Genomic DNA, 21,044 nt, shown 5'->3' with positions numbered 1-21,044 from the left:
TTAACTACTAAGCTTTGGTGTTTATTTTCTGCATGTTCCATTGCAAGATCTTGCCTGCTCCTTCTTCTCTGTGCGACTTGTTCCGTCTTCAACCTCTGCCCCCTTTTTCTCGAAGGCAACGTTCTTCGGGACTCAATCCAGCAGAGCTTGGAATTCGGTAAGCATTCCAGATCTCGTTTCTATACTCTCTCTTCCAATTCTGCGTCGGCTTACATTTTCTCATTCCTCTTTTGCCGTAATTCAAACAGCAGAATTTGGAATCTGCTATTGAATCACAGGCTCACGGATTCTCTATTCCACGCTGATCGTAAAGATCTGAAGACCTCGCGGGAAAATGGCGGGTCTGTTTGGCCTATCTTCAACTGCTCCGGCCACCATGATCGTTACCAGTACACCGGCGGCGGACCTTGCCCTTAATAATCTTGCTTACTGCTCCGCTTCTGATCTTCAAAACTATGCGGTCCCTGGCACTAAGCTCTTTTTCGCGTTGGTTGGCGATTCCTTTGTCCTCTCCCTCTCATATCCTTTTCATTAGTTTACTTTTACCTCGATTATTTCCAATTTTCAGATTTTGTTTTCCTTGCCTTCCTCAAACTTTCTTAGTTGCATATCGTATTTTGCGCTGTCCTAAATTCTAATTAGCCATTTTGCATCATGCTTTGGCGAGCATATTTCATAGCTTGGTGAAGTTTCAAGCTCGTCTCGGCTTAATCTTTGGCTAATTTTAGTGTATGAGGCCACGAATTAGCCGTTTTGCATCATGCTTTGGACGAGCATATTTCATAGCTTGGTGAAGTTTCAAGCTCGTCTTGAGCTTAATCTTTGGCTTATTTTCTATGAGACCATGAATTATCTTACTTCCATATCATCAGGATTATTACCTGTTCTTGGAGCAAATCACGTTGTTCTGTTTGAAAATTTTGACATTCGTGGTACTGCTAGTTCAACTTTTGTTCGTTATTGCTTTTGTCATTTGCTCAATTATACAAAGGTGTTGATGGAATTGACGACTAGTGAATCCGGTTATATTATGTCAAAAGTGAGAGAATATGGCATCATTCTATGGTGGCTCTCTTTCATTTTATTTTACTTTTGTGGGCTTAACTGAGAAAAACTCCTCATGGAAGCATAGGCAGTGGCCACATTGCCTTAAATGCTATTCAACGTCGTCATGCTAGAGTTTCAACTGGGGACAGGATATCTGTGGCAAGGTCTTTGTCTATACCGAACTCTTTCTCTTTGCAGCTGTTACAGCAATAATAATACTTATAAAATGATTTTTTTCTTAGATTTATCCCGCCAGATGATTTCAACCTGGCTTTACTCAGATTGGAGTTGGAGTTCGTTAAAAAGGGGTCCAAAAGTGAGCAGGTATGCAGAATGAAATCAAATTTGAACTATTCTTGCCTGCCCTAGGATAATTTCAAAGTGTATCATCAAGGAGTTAATTATTAATGTTTTATTTCTTTTTACATTTTGTAGGTCGATGCTGTTCTCTTGGCTAATCAATTGAGGAAAAGATTTATCAACCAGGTAAAATTTTGAGGCATAACTTACCTGATATGCATGCTCTTGTTACTTGGTAACCTCTCAGGTGGCCATAATTTCCAATTGTTTGCTTTTTTCTGTTTTTTTTTTCTCTTTTTTGTCAATCGTGTAAATATTACTTTCCTTTCACTATAACCTTTCATAGATTTTCTACGGTGCTATGGTTGTGGCAGATCAATCCAGACATTATTTGAAAAATACCCTGATAAGTGATAATTCATAGATTTCTTTTCATCATTCTGTTATTTTAAAATATTTGTTAATAATTATCTTATGTCGTAGACCAATATTGATTATCTAGAATGCAGGTCCTTTTCAGTTTCTCATTTGGTGTTTAATAACATATGATACCTTCTAGAAAAAGGTTGTGGGGGCATAACTTACAAGTTTCTGGTTATGCTTGCATGCAGATAATGACAGCAGGGCAAAGAGCTTCTTTTGAGTACCATGGTACTAACTACATCTTCACAGTTAATCAAGCTGTTGTGGAAGGGCAAGATACATCCAATAGTGTTGAAAGAGGGATGATTTCAAATGATACCTATTTTGTCTTTGAAACATCAAATGGAAGTGGAATAAAGGTTAGATCATCTGTTAGAAAATCTCATCCCTTTCCTTGTAAGCTTTTTTATTTGAGAGTACTGCACCCATTTCGTTTTAAGCTTATCTTCATCTTCTTCTTATTTATCCCTTACCTTTTAGTAGTAATGATCCAACCCTCCTATGTTCTTTTAGATGTAGCTACATTTAAAACCATGAAATGGCTTGAAGGCTTCAATCCTGGATTGTTGTACTTTTAAAGGGAATTTACTTGGCTGCCACTTGGTGCAGGCTTATTAATTCTTTCTGAAACTATAGTAACCTCTCCATGCATCAATTAGCAGTTCTTCCTGTACTTTCTATTGTGCTGGAGTTTTGCTCCCCACTTCTCTGTGCATTTAATTTTATCAATTTAACGTTTCTAGTCCAACAAGACAATCCTATATTGTAGTATGGAAATGTAAATATAAATGTTCAGTTTCATATTGTGTTGGAGATGTCATTATGGATACTTTTGATTGCAATAATTATAAATGAGTACAGGTCCAGGATATTGTGGTAAGGCTGGACCTTTCTTGGCGCTTGCTTCATGTGTTGACTTAAATACTCCGATAATGAAAATTTCCATGCTTCTCTCTCATGTTTTCTATTTCCTCTTTGCTCATTATCGTCTGTGAAGGAAGAGAGTCCTAATAACATTGATGTGATAGTCATCTATACTGATTCTCTATATAGTGCACCATTCTTGGATGAGTAATTTTTTAGTTACTTCTCTTTGACTTGCATGCATTCCCTTGCACTTTGCAGATCGTTAATCAACGTGAAGCTGCTAGTAGTAGCATTTTTCGGCAAAAAGAATTTAATCTTCAAGCACTTGGTATTGGTGGATTAAGTGAAGAGTTTGCTGATATATTTCGAAGAGCTTTTGCCTCTCGTGTTTTCCCTCCTCATGTGACCAGCAAGTAAGAATCTAATAATGACAATAATCATTTTCTTGTGGTTACCAAGTTTTCTAAGCAGATACCTGCTACAGGTTGGGAATTAAACATGTGAAAGGAATGCTGCTATATGGACCACCTGGAACTGGCAAAACACTTATTGCACGTCAAATTGGAAAAATGTTGAATGGGAGAGAACCAAAGGTTAATATATAACTCAACCTTTTATGTATGTTTGATGTACTTTTTACATCATAGGCTCATATCATCCTCCATCAGCTTCCGTATTATTTTCTCTTTTCCAGTTTCCATTTTTGATGCGTAAGATCTCTTAAATTTTAGTATTGCCTGGATGAAAAGCTGACTTATATTTTGAAGTCGACTGTTAAAAATAGAGAATACTTGATTATGAAAACCAAGACCATAATGAGGCCCAATGTGTTCATGCATAGTCCTTGATTTTGTGTGTGCAATTTTCTTCCTGCATCTGGAATTGTCAATAATTACACCTCTACTTGGTCAATCTTGTATGATCTCTGATTGCCACTGCTTCTACATAGTCTCTGCGAATTGGCATAATCCATATTATGACCTGGCCAAACTTTATTTGCTCTCACACTCTCTCCCACACGTTTTTCTCCACCTTGTTAGATTGTCAATGGCCCTGAAGTCTTGAGCAAGTTTGTTGGGGAAACTGAAAAGAATGTGAGAGATCTTTTTGCTGATGCTGAGAATGATCAAAGGGCCCACGGTAATGGGAGTGATATAGATATTATGATATTTCATCGCAAGTATTTCAATTTTGTTAATTCCAAGATGGCTTTTTCTCAAGACAGGAGACCAAAGTGAGTTGCATGTCATTATCTTCGATGAAATTGATGCTATTTGTAAGGTATTTGGTTCTTGTAATATATTGTAGCTTTATTATTATTATTATTATTATTTTTTTAAATTCACAAAGAACTTAACTTCCCAAGTGAAAATGTCACTAGATCTCATAGTTGTAAAAACCTATTTTGGCTAAAATGAAGAGCTAGCTCTTGTGGTTGGCTATTCTTGAATCAGAATATCGTCTGTAATTTCATTTCAAAGGTGAAAACTAAGAATAAATCCACAATTCAATCCATAGGATAGTAACTGAACACATACTGTAATAAGCATTTCACCCATTTGCCAACCTCGTTTCCTGAGTATTTGTCTGTATATTATATGGTTTTGAGACAAAAGTTATCCGTTTCACTTTTTTCTATCATGCCTGCAGGCAAGGGGATCAACTAGAGATGGAACTGGAGTTCATGATAGCATTGTCAACCAGTTACTCACGAAGGTTTGTCTGAATTTTTTTTTGTAGCAAATTAATATCAGTACTACATTTCGGGGACCTTCTTTTATACTTTTTTTTATTAAAAATTTTTAATCACAAGGATTATATCATGTCTAAGAGGCATCATTTCTATACAGATAGATGGTGTAGAATCATTAAACAATGTGCTACTTATTGGCATGACCAACAGGAAGGATTTACTTGATGAAGCCCTTTTGAGGTTTCTTTCTCTTGAGAATTAGTTTTTTTTTTTTTTTTTTTTTTTTTTTTTTTTTTTTTTTTTTTTTTTTTTTTTTTTTTTTTTNGGCATGACCAACAGGAAGGATTTACTTGATGAAGCCCTTTTGAGGTTTCTTTCTCTTGAGAATTAGTTTTTTTTTTTTTTTTTTTTTTTTTTTTTTTTTTTTTTTTTTTTTTTTTTTTTCCTACGAAGAATTTTGGTTATGATTCTATTATTAAGCACATGAGCTTCTACAGACCAGGTCGCTTGGAAGTTCAGGTTGAAATCAGCCTACCGGATGAGAATGGCCGTTTACAGATTCTTCAAATTCATACTAACAAAATGAAAGAAAATTCTTTTATTGCTCCTGATGTGAACCTCCGAGAAATTGGTATGTTGGATAACATTTTTTCTTAACTTTTAAGGTAAATATATAATTTGGTTCTCAAAGTTCACACCATTTAAAAATTTTATTTCTAATATTTTAAAGGTCTCAAATCTATTGTCAAGTTACAAAAAAATTCAATGAAATTAATCAACTTTCTACTCAAGAAGGTAGTTGAAATTGAATAAAGGAATGCTAAGGCATTTTTAAAATATTATTTTTTACGATAAAGCATTTTTTTTAATGTTAAATAGCATCTTATACTTCCAGTTTTAAAAATTTGGATAGGATCAGGTTGGAATCTTTAATTGGCTACAGTTGGAGATATTTAGCCTTCAAAAGGTGAATTGATAGGAAAAAAAATATATTTTTACCTATCACGTCATTATTTTGTAAGACATTATCGAAAATGGAAAAATTGACACTTTCACTAAACGTTGAAAACTTTTGAAATGTTAAGACAAAGCTGCAACTATTGTGTATTCACATTTTTATTATAGATCACCTTCATCTTATTCTTCTTTTCTTTTGTTCATTTTGAATTCGTTGACCGACATGTATACTCATGGATTTTTCTTTTCCAAATTATTGATTATATTGAATTGTGGGTTCTTCATAGGTATGTTCTTAAATATCTGAAGTTGTACAAAAAAATAGGACACTAAAAAAATAGGACACTCCGAATAGTGCTGCTTGATAAATAAAATAATTGCATACCTCTTAAAACCCCTCTTTTGAAGGTAGCTTCTATTGGAGTTTTAATCAATTGTATATCGATGCATTATATATTAATCGTATAGCAATTTTAATTATAACTTAGTGGATAAGGCACCAATTATCACCTCAAAGGTCAATAATTCGTTCCTCCCTCCTGCAATTGTTGAACTAAAAAAAAAAAAAAAAAAATCCTAGTAGAAGAGTTGTTGAATCTTTAATAGTGAAAAATGAGTGGATTTCCTTTTCATGAACACTGCGGTAGGAGGTGACAATGGCAAGGGTAGTTACCATGTTGAAGTTTTTATCGATTGTTTCGCTACTGTCTTGTTTAACCACATGATATATGTGGTTGAGGATAACAATTTTGAAGGTTTCTGAGCTATTTTAATTAATTTGCAGCTGCTCGTACAAAGAACTACAGTGGTGCTGAAATTGAAGGGGTTGTAAAAAGTGCAGTATCATACGCCTTAAATAGACAATTGAGTCTTGATGACCTTACGAAACCAGTTGATGAAGAGAGCATTAAGGTTACAATGGATGACTTTCTGAACGCTGTCCAAGAAATTATTCCTGCTTTTGGTGCTTCAACAGATGACCTTGAAAGATGCAGGTTATTCTACAAATTATCTTTTGATGTTATGTTCTTTGAAATCAATGTTATATGTCAATAAAAAATTAATTATAAGATAAGATGACAAATGCCTTGGGGAGAATACAAGAACTTGTTAAAAGAATTAATGTGTCTGAATATTTCAAGGAAAACCAATGCCAAATTTTGAATACTTATGGAAGCTTGCTTCTAGAGCCCTTCTTCTATGGGGTTTATGGATGGAACGGAATAAGAAATTTTTTTAAGAAAGGCTACTGTTTTTTTCCTCCTTTTTAAGCTTTTGTACAGCTAAATGCATCTTGGTAGTCTCATAGCTACCCTACACTCTTTTGTAATTTCCCTCATTCTTTGATCCTTCTCGATTTTAAGGCCTTTTGTAAGTAGCCTTCTTGGGTGGGGGAGCTCTCTTCCCCGGCCCTTAGGGTGTTTCTTGTCCTCTTTTTGTTTAACATATACCTCAAGTTTCTGATTAAAGAAAATCTTGAAACTTATTGGTTTTTTGTCAACAAAATCAAAGAACAGATTTTGTTCCAAGTATTTTGAAATTATCTGACTTGTCTGAAAAAATACACATGTTCATTCCCAACAAAATGACCCACAATTGGTGGCACTTATGAAAGAAAAGAAACTATAGAATCTTCATTGAAAAGTAGAAATCTTTTGGGATCTTCAGTGAAGAGTTAAGGTTTTGTTGGGATCTTCAACGATAAGTAAAGGTCTTTTCGGGTAGTTTTGTGATCTTATGAAGTTTAAAGCCTCCTACTTGGAATACCTTGCATGGATTTTTGTAATTACTCAATTTCATTCATCAACTTCATTGGGGTGTTTTGTTTAGTTCCCTTTCTTAGTAACGGGACTTCTTGTCTCATTGGCCTTTCTTTAGTGAAATCTGTTTCTCATTCAAACAAGCACAGACACAAACATACACGAATCAACATGAAGTTTGTTTTTTTTTTTTTTTTTTGAAACAAAAACGAAAATTTTTCATTCAAAGAATGAAAAGAGACTAATGCTCAAAAGATACAAAACTCTACACAGGAATGGAAAGAAACAACTAAGAAGGATTATAAAGAATGTATAAATAACAATTCAAATAATACTAAATTAGTTTTAACAAAGAGCGTAAAATAATTATCCAATCAAAACATCTGAAGAAAGGCCAAGAGCACTAGGCTTTGAACAAGAGTGATTGATGGAGGAAGGAAGATATCTGACAAATGAGAACAATCCTTACTGCACATTAGATCTAAAGTCATATTCCAAAAAGGAGTTGAGAGATCTGACAACTGAGAACCAACTCAAATATGCCCAACCGCTCAATAGTCCAAGCCACCAAAATAATCATCCCCGTATATCCAAAAAGGGCTTCATAAAAACAGCTGACATTCTTCGAACTCCAAAATTAATAAAAATTGAAACTCACTTCAAGGCAACATGAAAAAAAAAAAAAAAAAAAAAAAAAAAAAAAAAAAAAAAAAAAAAAAAAAAAAAAAAAAAAAAAAACACGCAGCCTCCAAAGCTGGATAAAACACAATTAGATGTTAATTTGTTGTGACTGAGGAGTGATTTCTTTCGTATGTAATCCACAAACCTCAATTAAGGAATGAAATTTGGGAGGAATTGAAGGATTCTTCGCTAATGATGTTGCTGATTGCAAAATTTCAATTGAGTTCCTTTTATCAATAACTGAAAAAAAAAAAAAAAAATCTTTCAAATGCAAGTGCAATAGTCTTTGATAGAAAATTCATCAGTCTCTATATTAATTAAATGTGCTTCAGATTTCTCATTACTCATACTAACATTAGATGCTTTATCAGATTCGACATCATTAACAATTGGAGAGGAGAGAGAGTCCTTAGTGGTGGGAGAGTTAATGATACTGTTGGTTAAAGTGACAATTGAATATGGAGGAGTGATCATCTGAAGTGAAAGAGTGAGTAGATTGTGAAGGGGGCTGTTGTAACTTTGGAGAGGAAATGAGGAACTGACCACAAGCTTCTTCCAAAATGTCTAAATTAATCTCTAAATTTTCAGGGATACCTGAGCAGCCTTTCTTCTGAGTATAATGGAGAGGGTAGGTTTCAATAAGTCTATTTTTCATTTTTGAGACATGAAGTATAGGTTTGGAAGTGATGAAACCTGAATAGACGATGGAGGAAACCATACATTATCTATAAATGTTGCATAACCTCAAGGTCATCCTGAAGAAAAAGACCAACCAACTTTTGCAGCTAATCATGAAAAAGAATAGAACTCAACTCGACATATTTGGCCATAAAATCCTCATATGACAAAATAAAACCTTCCTCCATCATAACTTGATTTATTATCTTTAAATTCACTGAATTGACAAGTCCCCATGATCTACTTGGAGTATCTGAAGGATAATTATCCTCAAAAGGAAGAGAAAAATTCCCAAACTGCAAATTGAAACTGAAGTTTGAACTGCAAATTCCCAAAATGGTGTCTTTTTGTTATCAACTTCTCTCATAAGTATCCATCTATTGGAAATACCAAGTAGATGTTAAATTGATAGAGAAGTTCAAAGAAAAATTGCATAAAAGGAAAAGATGAAGAAACTATTCTAGTGTTTTGTAATTGTAACAATGAATGCATGAATATGGAGAAAGAGAACATGAAAGCCTTTTCTAATTTACCACTCTCAAGTACTTCTTTCAATGATATAGTCAGCACTATTTTAGTGAAAAGGAATTTCGGACAAAATATGCAAATTTGGATGTTAACTCAATTCAGTTTTACCTACAACACTATTTGTAGTTTAAAATTATAAGCTTCAGATTCAACTTGAGGATAAATCAACTATTAAAGCATCTACCATCGATTAAAAAGTCGGAGGTTCAATTTTCCACCTCATATGTTGTTGAACTTCAAAAACTTTTTTTTTATAAGCCTCAGGTATTCAACTTTGAATTTTTTATGTTATGTAATCAACTTGAGCATAGCTCAACTAGTTACGACATTATACCTTAAACCCGGTCAGAGGTTCAAATAATCACCTCCACATAGTGAGCTAAAAAAACGTTGATTTTTTCACGTAACATGGTATTCATTATGATTTAGTCATGCTTGATTTTTCCATGTGTGTGCAGTGTATCATTCTCGAAACTCTGAATACCCTAGGCTTCTGTTGGCGATACACTTCTGCACAATTGTATTGATGTTGATTTTTCAAATCTGTCACCTGAGACCTGGATAGAACCCTCAATCAAGAATTTACTGTTCACATTCAAGTTTTTAGGAATGCTCACCTCTGATAGCTAGGGAAGATCTCAACCCTTTGTTTATAAAAGTAATTGATAGGACATAAATTCCAGTGAATTATGCACACAATAGGAATATTTTTTGTGATACTTTAATATCAGCTTGTTGCAGTTAAATTAATGGTTTTTGTATTTGATAAGGGAGAGTTTATTCCATTACTTGTTTTGTATCTTTCTTCTTTCATTTGGAGTGGGAGGGATGACAACCTCTTGTATTGATCTAATATGTTTCTCTAGTTATTTGGAACACTCAAACCCTGTTAGATTTCTTAAAATTTAAATACTAGTCCTTAATGTGTACTATGTTACTGCAATTGTAGGCTTAATGGTATGGTGGAATGTGGTGGACGACATAAGCACATTTATGAAAGAGCAATGCTACTTGTAGAGCAAGTTAAAGTGAGCAAGGGAAGTCCACTTGTTACTTGTCTTCTCGAAGGCCCTAGTGGCAGGTATGCTTCATCAAGTATTTTTCCTTTCTTTAACGCAGAACCTTTATTATACACAGTTTAATTTGTTAGTTATGGCTAAGACCTCACCCATCTACAGTGGCAAAACTGCAATGGCAGCTACTGTTGGTATCGACAGTGAGTTTCCATATGTCAAAATTGTAAGTTATTTTTCAATTTTGTGTTCAGATTTTTATTCCCTGTTCATGCATTTACATCCGTCTGTACTGTCTCATTACCTGGTTTTCAGTTAGTTCATCTTTTATCCCCTCCCTTTTTTTGTTGGTTAGATATCAGCTGAGTCTATGATTGGCCTTCTTGAGAGCACAAAATGCGCTAAGATTGTCAAGGTTTGTCAGTGCTTCTATGACTGCTAGCTTGTCACTCACCTTACTGTTAACAAAGCTTATATTGAATCAAAATTTTCTGTTCGATAATTATGTCTACAGAAAGTCATACGTGAGTTATGTTGAGTTTTTGGCTAATGGCCTGTGAAATTTATTTGAAGGGACTTATGATGTGTCGCTGTTTGATAGGTTTTTGAGGATGCATACAAATCTCCACTGAGCATTATCATTCTCGATGACATTGAAAGGTAATTGTTGGTAATTCTGACAATCATCCGTCTACAATTCCTCCTAGGTATTAACTTGTTAGTATCCTCGCCAAATCTCTTTCTGATAGTAAGGTGCCCTATTGCAGATTACTGGAATATGTTGCCATTGGTCCTCGTTTTTCAAATTTGATGTCTCAAGCACTGATGGTTCTTCTCAAACGACTTCCTCCCAAGGTTTCTTCAATTTTGTGAATATGAAGTTTTTAATTCACACGTGTTTCATTCTCATTCGAGTACGGTAGTGATTTATATAGATATCCTGAAGCTGGGAGGTAAAGTTTATACTCCATGTGAATACAAATGTACTAATCGCTTTCATGTTTTGGCTTTTCATCCATGGCACTCTTCTATTACTTTTTTTCTTTTTGGGTCAAACACTCTTCTATAACATAGCAATCTTACTGATAGTTACTAATCTATTTATCATTTGAATTACATATCCAGGGTAAAAAGCTTCTGGTAATTGGAACAACTAGTGAAGTGGGCTTTTTAGATTCAGTTGGTATTTGTGATGCTTTCTCTGTCACCTATCATGTTCCAACATTGAAAACAGATGATGCAAAGAAGGTAAGTATTGAGTACTCTTGCCATCCTTCTTGTATCCTTTCAGATCTGCAGTCATTTGTTATATTCGTATGATATTAAATGATAAAGGTGCTGTACCATGTGGCTTGAATTGCTATTTCCTGGTTTACTTTTGATCTCAGAAACTTCTTACCTATAATCATAGAAAATTATGCTGAGAAAAGAGTGAAAATTGCTCATCATGCGTTCGCCTATCAGAGAAATATTAGTTGAAGGATACTTGGTTTTTTAAGTTTAGAAAATTGTAATATTATCTTACCAAAAAGGAAAATTACAATCGCAGATTTCTTTTTTCAGGATTAACTTATTTAGACTTGCATTGAACTCGTAATGCCCTCTGTTTTACTTTTTTATTATTTTTTTATGGATAACTGAACCGAAAGGATACCGTGCTCTTTCTGTTTCATCGTATCTTAGGTGATGCAACAACTGAATGTCTTTGCTGATAATGATGTGGATGCTGCTGCGGAGGCTGTCAGTGATGTATGTTCTCCATCTCTCTTTGACCTTTTTCTGCAGTTATGTTTTATTGAGTTTTGTTAAATACCAAAACATGATAGATGTATTAAGTTTGGCTTTATTGGCTGCTCACATGATCATTTGCACCAGATTAATAGGAGTTTAGGGATCCAATTGTAGTTTTATTTTGCTCGAGAATAAGTGAGCTTCATTTTTAGTTTTTAGAAAATTAGATAGCTTCCTAACAAGTTGTGTTTACTTTCCTTGAATTACTACTTTTTGTTTTTAAACTTGGACTAGGCCTGAACACATTTTTATGAAGAGATTATAGAACAAAAGCAAAGGCAATAAACAACTTATTTGTTTTTTTTAATTAAAAAATATTCTAGAAATGGAAAAACAGACGATTAATAAAATAAAATAATAGAATTGTTATTGTTATTGTTATTGTATTAGCTCTAAGAAATGGTATTGAGCTTTATGGCCAAATGGAGATTGAATACAGCTGTTGAGTAAAACTGGGACTTGTTCCCATTAAAACCCTCGATTATTGTGAGATCGAGATCCTCTGGTTTGATTAATTTTTAACAAAAAAACTGATAGTCTCGCATTGCTGAATGAATTTCTCTCAGTAATCTGGTAATGAATCTAAAATGGATCTCATTTGAATATATAAAATAATTGAATAGTAGGTACATTTATTATTCCAATTGAAGTGCTCGATCTTTGAAAATTTGCAATAATTTTGATATATTCTGTGGTATTCAATGAGCCTGAAGAATTCAGCATTTTATGACACCTTTTTAAACATGTGGATTTACAATGCCATCAGATGCCCATCAAGAAGCTGTACATGTTAATCGAGATGGCTGCCCAAGGTGAGCGTGGTGGAGGCGCAGAAGCAATCTATTCTGGCTCACAGAAGATCAAGATCTCTCACTTTTTCGACTGCCTCCAGGACATCATCCGATACTAGATAGATAGACTGAGATTCTTCTTTCATTTGTTTTTCACCTTCTAATCATATAATCTTTTCTTTTGATACCTTTGGGGACGGGGCTTTGATTCAATAATTTTGTACTCCATGGTTGCCGACTGCTACCTCTGGTTGTTTTATCGAGATTGTTGGTTGAGGTGCGTGTAAGCAGAAAAGTTTTGAACTTGGGTACTCCACAGCACAGAATGCCCCGAGGTAACCAATTGCAACTGCCATTGATGGATAGAAATGGGAGCTGGACTCATTTTGTTGTTCAACCCATCTGCTGATTTGAACAACTGAACGTATTATTTAATTTTTTTAATCAGATTGTGAATTGGAGTTACTGTGTTGGAAACTGAGGAAAATGTTCGCATTCTTTGATCATCTCATAGTTATTCCTTACGTGTTATTTTCCCTTTTATTGCAATTCAAATGTCCATGGATTCTTCCTCTGTTTTATAACTAATGATGCTTCTTATGATACCCCAAAGTTTAATACCGTTCTTGAAGAACTCATCATCAGACACATTTTTGGAGTCATTATAAATGTTGCATATTTTTAAAACGTGTTGACCACCACATGGATTGCTTCAAACTTTTCTACCTTGGAGAGGGGTGATAAAACTCATTTATCAGATTTCTTTGGCTCCCAAAACAAGGGTTATTGTCATAATTCATATCATTTATGAGGATAAGTTCTTAACCCAACCTTTTTGACATTAAATCTCATACAAAATATGCTAACTAAGTGGTACAGTTTAAGCTGACAATAAAATTTAAACATCAGCAACAATATGCACAATTAGAGTATTTACATGTTTGAATTTTCAAGAATGATTTAAAAAAAAATAGTGCCAACAAGGAGAATGTGTATACGTTGAAGAAATGAAAATTTCTGTGTTAATTAGTTGAACTATGTTGGATCTCCCTGCCCGATAGTTATATGCAATAAGCCGTTGTTCTTGCCTTTTGCTTACCCGATAGTTATATGCAGTAAGCCATTGTTCTTGCCTTTTGCTTACATTCCCATATAACACTAATTTCAATTTCTTAAATCTTGCTTTCAAAACTCTTTTTTTCTTAAATCTTGCTTTCAAAACTCTTTCTTGAAATCTCTTTATCCCTGTTTTCTAAAACTTTTTTCTTGAACTGGGGCTAGAGGCGCGAGCATACGTCGCTTAGTCGTAGGCAATACAAGAACGAATAGGTTTGACTCACTTGTTGCTGCGAAGTGAGTGCCGCACAATCGCAAGTCCACTGCCATCAAAGTGCGATCGTGATAAGTAGTTGAACTATGTTAGATTGAGTCGAGAAATTGCCCAATATTCACTCTCATCCAATTAAGCAAACTTGGAAAATTGGGTGAGACCAAAAGAGCATATTTGGGGCATATTCTAAAACACCCTCTACAATACTCCCCCGCATATTCCATCTTCCTTCACATTTTATTTTTCGAATATAAAAATATTCTCTGAAATTACATTTAATTTTTAAAAGTACTTTCTGAAATTTATTCCAATTTTAAAAATTCATTTTTTACTTTATATAATTAATTTTAAGTTAAATTTTGATTATTTTTGTTTAATTTAATGATCCCAATAGTTCAAAATTAATTAAAAAAAAATTGATAAAACTTGTACTATCCTTTTACTTCAATTGGATTACTCGAATAATATTTAGAATTTCAATGAAAACGAAATAAATAAAGGATTAAAAAAAAAATTAAAATTATGTAAATTTTGAAATAGTTTCAATAACTATTCTCATAATTTTGATCTGCCAGTTTTCTCCTCCACAGATTTCTATCTTCTTCTAGATCGAAATCACTTTTCTGATCCTATCGTCTCCATTTCATCAATTCCTTCAGCTCTCTCCATTCCACGAGCGAGCTTTCTTGGGAAGATAATTGAAGCCATGGCGGAAAATGGTATGATCTCTCTCCGATTTTGCTCTAATTATTCCTCCGTCGTTTAATTGTTCGTTTGTTGGCGGAAAACGGGTAAAATTGAAATGTTGTTTGATTGATTTTGTTTTTAGTCTGTCTCGAGGAGTATCTTGCGACTGCAGTAGATGCTGCCAAGAGAGCTGGAGAGGTTTTTCTTCTTTTTTTTGGGTTCTGTTTCATTTGCTTCATTCAATCTCTTCTGATGATCCGTTCAATCCTATTTGATTTTGTGGTGTTTCTTAGATAATTCGCAAGGGATTCTATCAGACAAAGCATGTTGAACACAAAGGCCAGGTGATTAGATTTTGGCACTGATTCAAGTTGTGAGGAAATCGTTTGTTTATTGAACTCTCTCATTTATTGAAATCTTGTTTGAAATCATAAGTCCACTGTTCGCAGATGTTATTTAGGATTGGACTTTCTCTTTCGGGTTTCGCCTCAAGGTTTTTAAAGCCCATTTGCTAGGGTGAGGTTTCCATACCCTTATAAAGAATATGCTTCGTTCTCCTCCCCAACTGATGTGGAATCTCACAATCTAGCCTCTTTAGGGGTTTAGATCTCACAATCCACCCCTTTGGGGCCTAGCATCCTTGCTAACACTTGTTCTCTTCTCCAATCGATGTGGGACTCCCCAATCCACCCTCCTTCGAGGCCCAGTATCCTTGCTGGCACACCGCCTCATGTCCACCCCCTTCGGGGTTCAGCCTCCTTGCTGGCACATGGCTCTAATACCATTTGTAACTGTCCAAGCCCACCGCTAGCGGATATTGTCCTATTTGAGCTTTTCCTTTTGGGCCTCTCCTCAAGGTTTTTAAAGCGCGTCTGTTAGGGAGAGATTTCCACAGAATGTGCTTCGTTCTCCTCCCCAACCGATGTGAGATCTCACAATCCACTCCCTTTCGGGGCCTAGATCTCACAATCCACCCCCTTTCGAGGCCTAGCGTCCTCGCTGACACTCGTTCCCTTCTCCAATCGATGTCGGACCCCCCAATCCAACTCCTTTGGGGCCAACGTCCTTGTTGGCGCACCACTTCGTGTCCACCCCCTTCAAGACTCAGTCTTCTCGTTGGCATATCGCCCAGTGTCTGGCTCTGATACCATTTGTAACTGTCCAAGCCCACCGCTAGCAGATATTGTCCTCTTTAGGTTTTTCCTTTCGGGCTTCCCCTGAAGGTTTTTAAAACGCGTCTGCTAGGAAGAGATTTCCACATCTTTATAAAGCATGCTTTGTTCTCCTTACCAATCGATGTGGGATCTCACACATTTGAATGATATTATGGAAAACAGGGGAACGGGTAGAAGTCAAGCTTAATTTTAGTGTTTAGATGGCTGTAGTATTTACAATGTGAACTAGCATGCTTTTATTGAAACATTTGGGAGTGATTTCTGCTAAATGACTACATGTCTATTAATATTGACATGGATTGCAGGTTGATTTGGTCACTGAAACTGACAAGGCTTGTGAAGATCTCATTTTTAATCATCTCAAGGAGCATTATCCCTCACATAAGGTCTAATTCTTTAACTCATTTTTAAGTTACCCATTATTGAATGAAGAAAACATAGACCTTTCGTCCAACTCCTGAATTATTTCAAACTGGCTACCTCAGTTTATTGGGGAAGAAACAACTGCTGCTTGTGGGCATACCGAGTTAACCGATGAACCAACGTGGATCGTTGATCCTCTTGATGGAACAACAAACTTTGTTCATGGGTACCCATCCATGCCTGCAATATAGGTTCCTTTTCTTTATGTATATATAGCTTTTGCTAACCTTAATATCATAACGTAACAATTTGTAGGTTCCCTTTTGTGTGTGTTTCTATTGGTCTGACCATTGGAAAGGTTCCCACGGTTGGAGTTGTCTACAATCCTATTATTGAAGAGGTGAGAATCACATAGTTTCAGTGACAGGATGTTATGTTAGATGCTAGTTCAGACTCCAGGTTGCTACACTTGTTTGGCTAAATTCAGCTTTGTGATACTCTTATATTCCCAAATAGGGACACAGTTCACAGTTTTTCATAACCATTTGATCAAGTGATATGTGACATCCCACGTCGATTGGGGAGGAGAACAAAGCATTCTTATAAGGGTGTCATAACCTCTCCCTAGCAAATGTGTTTTAAAAACCTTGAGGGGAAACCCAAAAGGGAAAGTCCAAAGAGGACATTATCTGCTAGCGGTAGGCTTGGGCCGTTGCAAATGGTATCAGAGTCAGACACTGGGCGATTGTGACATCCCACATCGGTTGGGGTGGAGAACGAAACATTCTTTATAAGAGTGTAGAAACCACTCCCTAGCAAATCGTTTTCAAATCCTTGAGGGGAAACCCGAAAGGGAAAACCCAAAGAGGACAATATTTGCTAACGGTAAGCGTGGACCGTTACTGATAAGTTTTGTTTAGCATGTGAGTACTGTTGGCTTTGATATGTTCAAATTGACCTTTTTATGGTACAATAAGTGAAATATATTTATCATCTTCTAGGAACCTGTTACAATGTTTTATTTATCCATTTCTTTCTAAGCCAATCGTATTAGTTTGTTTTCATGGTCTCTAGCTTTTTACTGGTATTCGTGGAAAAGGCGCCTCGCTTAATGGTAGGCCTATAAAAGGTGAGTATGTGGCACTTTAACTCCTCTGAAATTTTGAAATTGTATATTCTTTTATTTCAAATGCTTCTATCTCTTATCTTACAGTATCCTCTCAAGACGAATTGTTGAAGTCTCTTCTTGCAACTGAGGTATGTTATTAAAAAGGATTCCATGAGTCCTTGAGAGTGTTATGGGCCTCACAGCCACTTCTTTATCTTGCTGTTCTTGTGTTGAGGATAAACTGGGATTTGCTGAACTGTGTTCATCATTCTGAATAGATTCTGAAGAAGTCTCTATATTTACATTTCTGTTAAGTTTCCCCTCAACTGTCTTCATGATACGCATTTTGATTTTCTATTATGGATTATCTTCGGGTCATGCTTTGTCTTATAAGTAGCATGGATATTGAAACCATGTGCCAACACCTTAGATTGTAGAAAGATTTTCTTAGACAGTGTAGGGAAAAACAAATTTCAAATGGCGCTCCTGAGTTTCCCTGTTGCAACAACTCAAGCCCACCGCTAGCAGATATTGTCCGCTTTGGCCTATTACGTAACGCCGTCAGCCTCACGGTTTCATAATGTGTCTACTAGGGAGAGGTTTTCATATCCTTATAAGGAATGCTTCATTCTCCTCTGCAATCAATGTGGGATCTTACAATCCACCCCTTTTGGAGGTCCAATGTCTTCGTTGGCATATCGCTCGATGTCTGGCTCTGATAGTAACAACCCAAACCCACCGCTAGCAAATATTGTCTGCTTTGGCTCGTTACGTATCGTTGTTAGCCTTACGGTTTTAAAACGTGTCTGCTAGGGGAGGTTTCCACACTCTTATAAGAAATGCTTTGTTCCCCTCTCCAATCGACGTGAGATCTCACAATCAATCCCCTTGGGGACCCTATGTCCTCGCTCGCACACCATCCGGTGTTTGGCACTGATACCATTTGTAACAGTCCAAACCCACCGCTAGCAGATATTGTCCGCTTTAGCCTGTTACGTATCACCGTTAGCCTCACGGTTTTAAAACGCGTTTGCTAGGGGAGGTTTCCACATCCTTATAAGTAATGCTTTGTTCCCCTCTCCAATCGATGTGTGATCTCACAATGTACCACTTTGGGGCCCAACGTCCTCGCTTGCACACCGTCCGGTGTCTGTCTCTGATACCATTTGTAATAGACCAAACCCACTGCTAGCAGATATTGTCTGCTTTGGCCCGTTACATATCGCCATCAGCCTCACGGTTTTAAAACGCGTCTGCTAGGAAAGTTTTCACACCCTTATAAGGAATGCTTCGTTCCCCTCTCCAATCAATGTGGGATCTCACATCTGTCGAGTAGCGACTTTATTTATTTCATATATATATATATAGATTAGTGAATACATACTTCTATCAGTGATGAAGAGAACCATCTTTCCTGCCAACATTGATGTTAAATCATACCCGTAGTTTTTTCTGCAACTTGCCAATCTTACACTTTGACCAAAATAAAAGTTGATCATAATGGATGAACAGGTTGGAACCAAACGTGACAAGTTGACTGTAGATGCTACCACAGACCGAATTAATCGTCTTCTTTTGAAGGTATAACGAGACCTTAACTCGGTTCCCTATGACATCCTGTGATTTCCTCATTTATATCAATATCTTCTTCTTATAGGTGAGATCAGTCCGGATGAGTGGTTCCTGTGCACTGAACCTCTGTGGAGTAGCCTGTGGAAGGATTGATTTATTTTTCGAAACTGGTTTTGGAGGTCCTTGGTATGATATATAAACTATCTATCCATTGTTCATCTGAGACATCACACTTACACTACACAAATCATTCAGGGATGTCGCGGGCGGTGCTGTTATCGTCACAGAAGCTGGTGGACTCGTGTTTGATCCGTAAGTAGCAAGAACTCGAGTCGAGTCTATTACTCTTGAACTCTACTCTAATGAGCTAACCATTTCGTAATTGAAATACAAAAGAAAAAAGCTTTTATCTATCGGCGAATGCCGAGTTATTTTCTGGCTTAGGAAACTTGGTTTTGATGGGTATTGATTGTAATGGCAGCTCTGGCAAGGAGTTTGACGTAACATCTCAAAGGGTAGCAGCTTCCAACCCTCTTCTAAAGGATGCATTTGTGGAGGCTTTGGAGCTTTAAGAGTGTAATGATCTTTAACTTTCTATATCTTGCCACAGTTTTGATCTTTCTTTGATCTTCAAATAGCAATAGCAATAGGGTGGATGTTGATTGATTGTAATCTTGATTATCCAATTATGAAAAAACTATACGACGCACCTTGCATCGTATAATTTTAAAATGAAATGTTCAAGAATAGGATTGCGTGGAAATAAAATGTTGAACTTGTGGTGTTTTTGGAAAAACTTTAGACAAAAATCGTACTAAAATTACAAGTTATGTCTCTAAACTTTTATAATCGTGCTTATTTGGTTCGTGGGCTTTCGAAAATGTATAATAGGTATAGGAATTTTTAATTTTGTATTCAATATGTTCGTTAGCTTTATAAAAATGCCTAATAAATTCTTGAAACTTTTGTCCAATAGGTTTCTAAATTTTTTATTTCGTATCGAATAAATTATTGACATATAAGATATACTCATTTAATCATACATTTTTACTCGACATAAAATTGAAAATTTTAAGGTTGAATTGGATCTAAAATTCAATTTTATATTTAATAGTTTATGAACTTATTAACTAAAAAAAGTCGAGAGATTGTTAAATACTCTTAGATTTTTACTTAACATAAAGTTGCTACTATGTGTATAACATACTCATTTGAAATGTAATCTTAAAATATATACACACATACATAAATATTCCAAGACTGATGATAATATCTACTAGCGTGACTTTGAGCTGTTTCAAATGGTATTAGAGCCAGTCACTGTGTGAAGTGCGAGCGAGGAGATAGAACTTCAAAGGGGATGGTATTAGAGCCAGTCACTGTGTGAAGTGCGAGCGAGGAGGTAGAACTTCAAAGGGGGATGGACGCCAGGCGGTGTGCAAGCCAGAATACTAGGCCCCCGAGGGGGTGGGTTGGGAGATGTGTTTAATTTTTCTTAATTACTATATTTCTCATCACATTTAAAGTAGAAATTAAATGAAAAATCAAATCACTCAATATTAATGGTGTCAAACACAAATGTTATACGTCAATAAATTTTGTGTCAGATTTAGTAATTATTTTGTTTTTATCTTTTTTTTTTCATTATATTTATTTCTTCACAAATTTTTATTATAATTTATACTACTTCAAAAGAAATATTATAATTCTTTATCAAATTCTATTTTTTTTAAAAAAAAATCTATATAATAGAATTTTGAAATTAGGTTCAAAATGCTATTTTTCGTGTTAGTTTCTATCTAATTTCGAACCGGCTTGCCTTTGTCCCTTGAATACTTTTTCATCTGTACTGAGGTGTTTTAACCTATAAAATGAAGGGAATGAACTCTTCATCCACCCAACCGAAGCACTGGGAACCGTTTTGATTTTTATTAAGAATTAAAACAAAGCAATAAATAGGGGAGTAAAAACTCTACCTTTGTAGAAACCCGAGCTTGCAAGACTTCCACGAGATTTTCTTTGCTATGACTCGAACACAAGGTTAAGGCTTGTGGGAGCCTCTGGAAAGAAAATCCCAAACGGATTGGAGGAGAAGAGTTTCAAGGATTCCCTAGAGATGTAATTCCATTCTCTAGAGAGAGTGGGAGAGATTTGTATGTCTTTGGCTCAACCCGAGAGTCCTATTTAGGAGAATATTTGCCAAATAATATATTTGCATATCTAATATATTACAATATAATATCTTATGCAAATTATATTTAAGTCCGTTTTACCTCTGTA

At 35.5% G+C, this 21,044-nt stretch overlaps 2 protein-coding genes across 5 annotated transcripts; both read left to right on the top strand.

Moving 5' to 3' along the window:
- On the top strand, window positions 1-13,032 carry LOC111434206 (vesicle-fusing ATPase-like). Of its 4 annotated transcripts, none has more exons than XM_023071587.1 (22): window positions 1-157; window positions 249-519; window positions 1,116-1,211; window positions 1,290-1,371; window positions 1,483-1,533; window positions 1,959-2,129; window positions 2,896-3,050; window positions 3,122-3,230; window positions 3,678-3,777; window positions 3,863-3,918; window positions 4,288-4,353; window positions 4,488-4,570; window positions 4,828-4,961; window positions 6,072-6,282; window positions 9,884-10,015; window positions 10,113-10,173; window positions 10,303-10,362; window positions 10,549-10,607; window positions 10,715-10,802; window positions 11,073-11,195; window positions 11,631-11,696; window positions 12,505-13,032. In XM_023071587.1, exons 2-22 carry the CDS (start codon window positions 335-337, stop codon window positions 12,646-12,648), a joined length of 2,232 nt encoding a protein of 743 aa, XP_022927355.1. In that variant the 5' UTR covers window positions 1-157; window positions 249-334; the 3' UTR covers window positions 12,649-13,032. The 4 variants fall into 4 exon arrangements, with proteins under 4 accessions (XP_022927355.1, XP_022927357.1, XP_022927356.1 ...); XM_023071589.1 differs by having other exon boundaries at window positions 4-157; window positions 279-519; XM_023071588.1 differs by having other exon boundaries at window positions 4-157; window positions 252-519.
- Window positions 13,033-14,400: 1,368 nt separating this feature from the next.
- On the top strand, window positions 14,401-19,497 carry LOC111434392 (inositol monophosphatase 3-like). The gene is made up of 12 exons (XM_023071857.1): window positions 14,401-14,578; window positions 14,689-14,744; window positions 14,840-14,890; window positions 16,027-16,107; window positions 16,207-16,310; window positions 16,400-16,484; window positions 17,159-17,213; window positions 17,298-17,341; window positions 18,705-18,773; window positions 18,850-18,950; window positions 19,020-19,076; window positions 19,246-19,497. The coding sequence occupies exons 1-12, from the start codon at window positions 14,566-14,568 to the stop codon at window positions 19,334-19,336; spliced, it is 807 nt and encodes a 268-aa protein (XP_022927625.1). The 5' UTR covers window positions 14,401-14,565; the 3' UTR covers window positions 19,337-19,497.
- Window positions 19,498-21,044: the final 1,547 nt, after the last annotated feature.

This window comes from Cucurbita moschata, unplaced genomic scaffold (assembly GCF_002738365.1).
Source record: "Cucurbita moschata cultivar Rifu unplaced genomic scaffold, Cmos_1.0 Cmo_Scf00044, whole genome shotgun sequence".
In the NCBI taxonomy this organism is placed as follows: Eukaryota; Viridiplantae; Streptophyta; class Magnoliopsida; order Cucurbitales; family Cucurbitaceae; genus Cucurbita; species Cucurbita moschata.
This window is presented reverse-complemented; position numbering and strand designations above follow the sequence as displayed.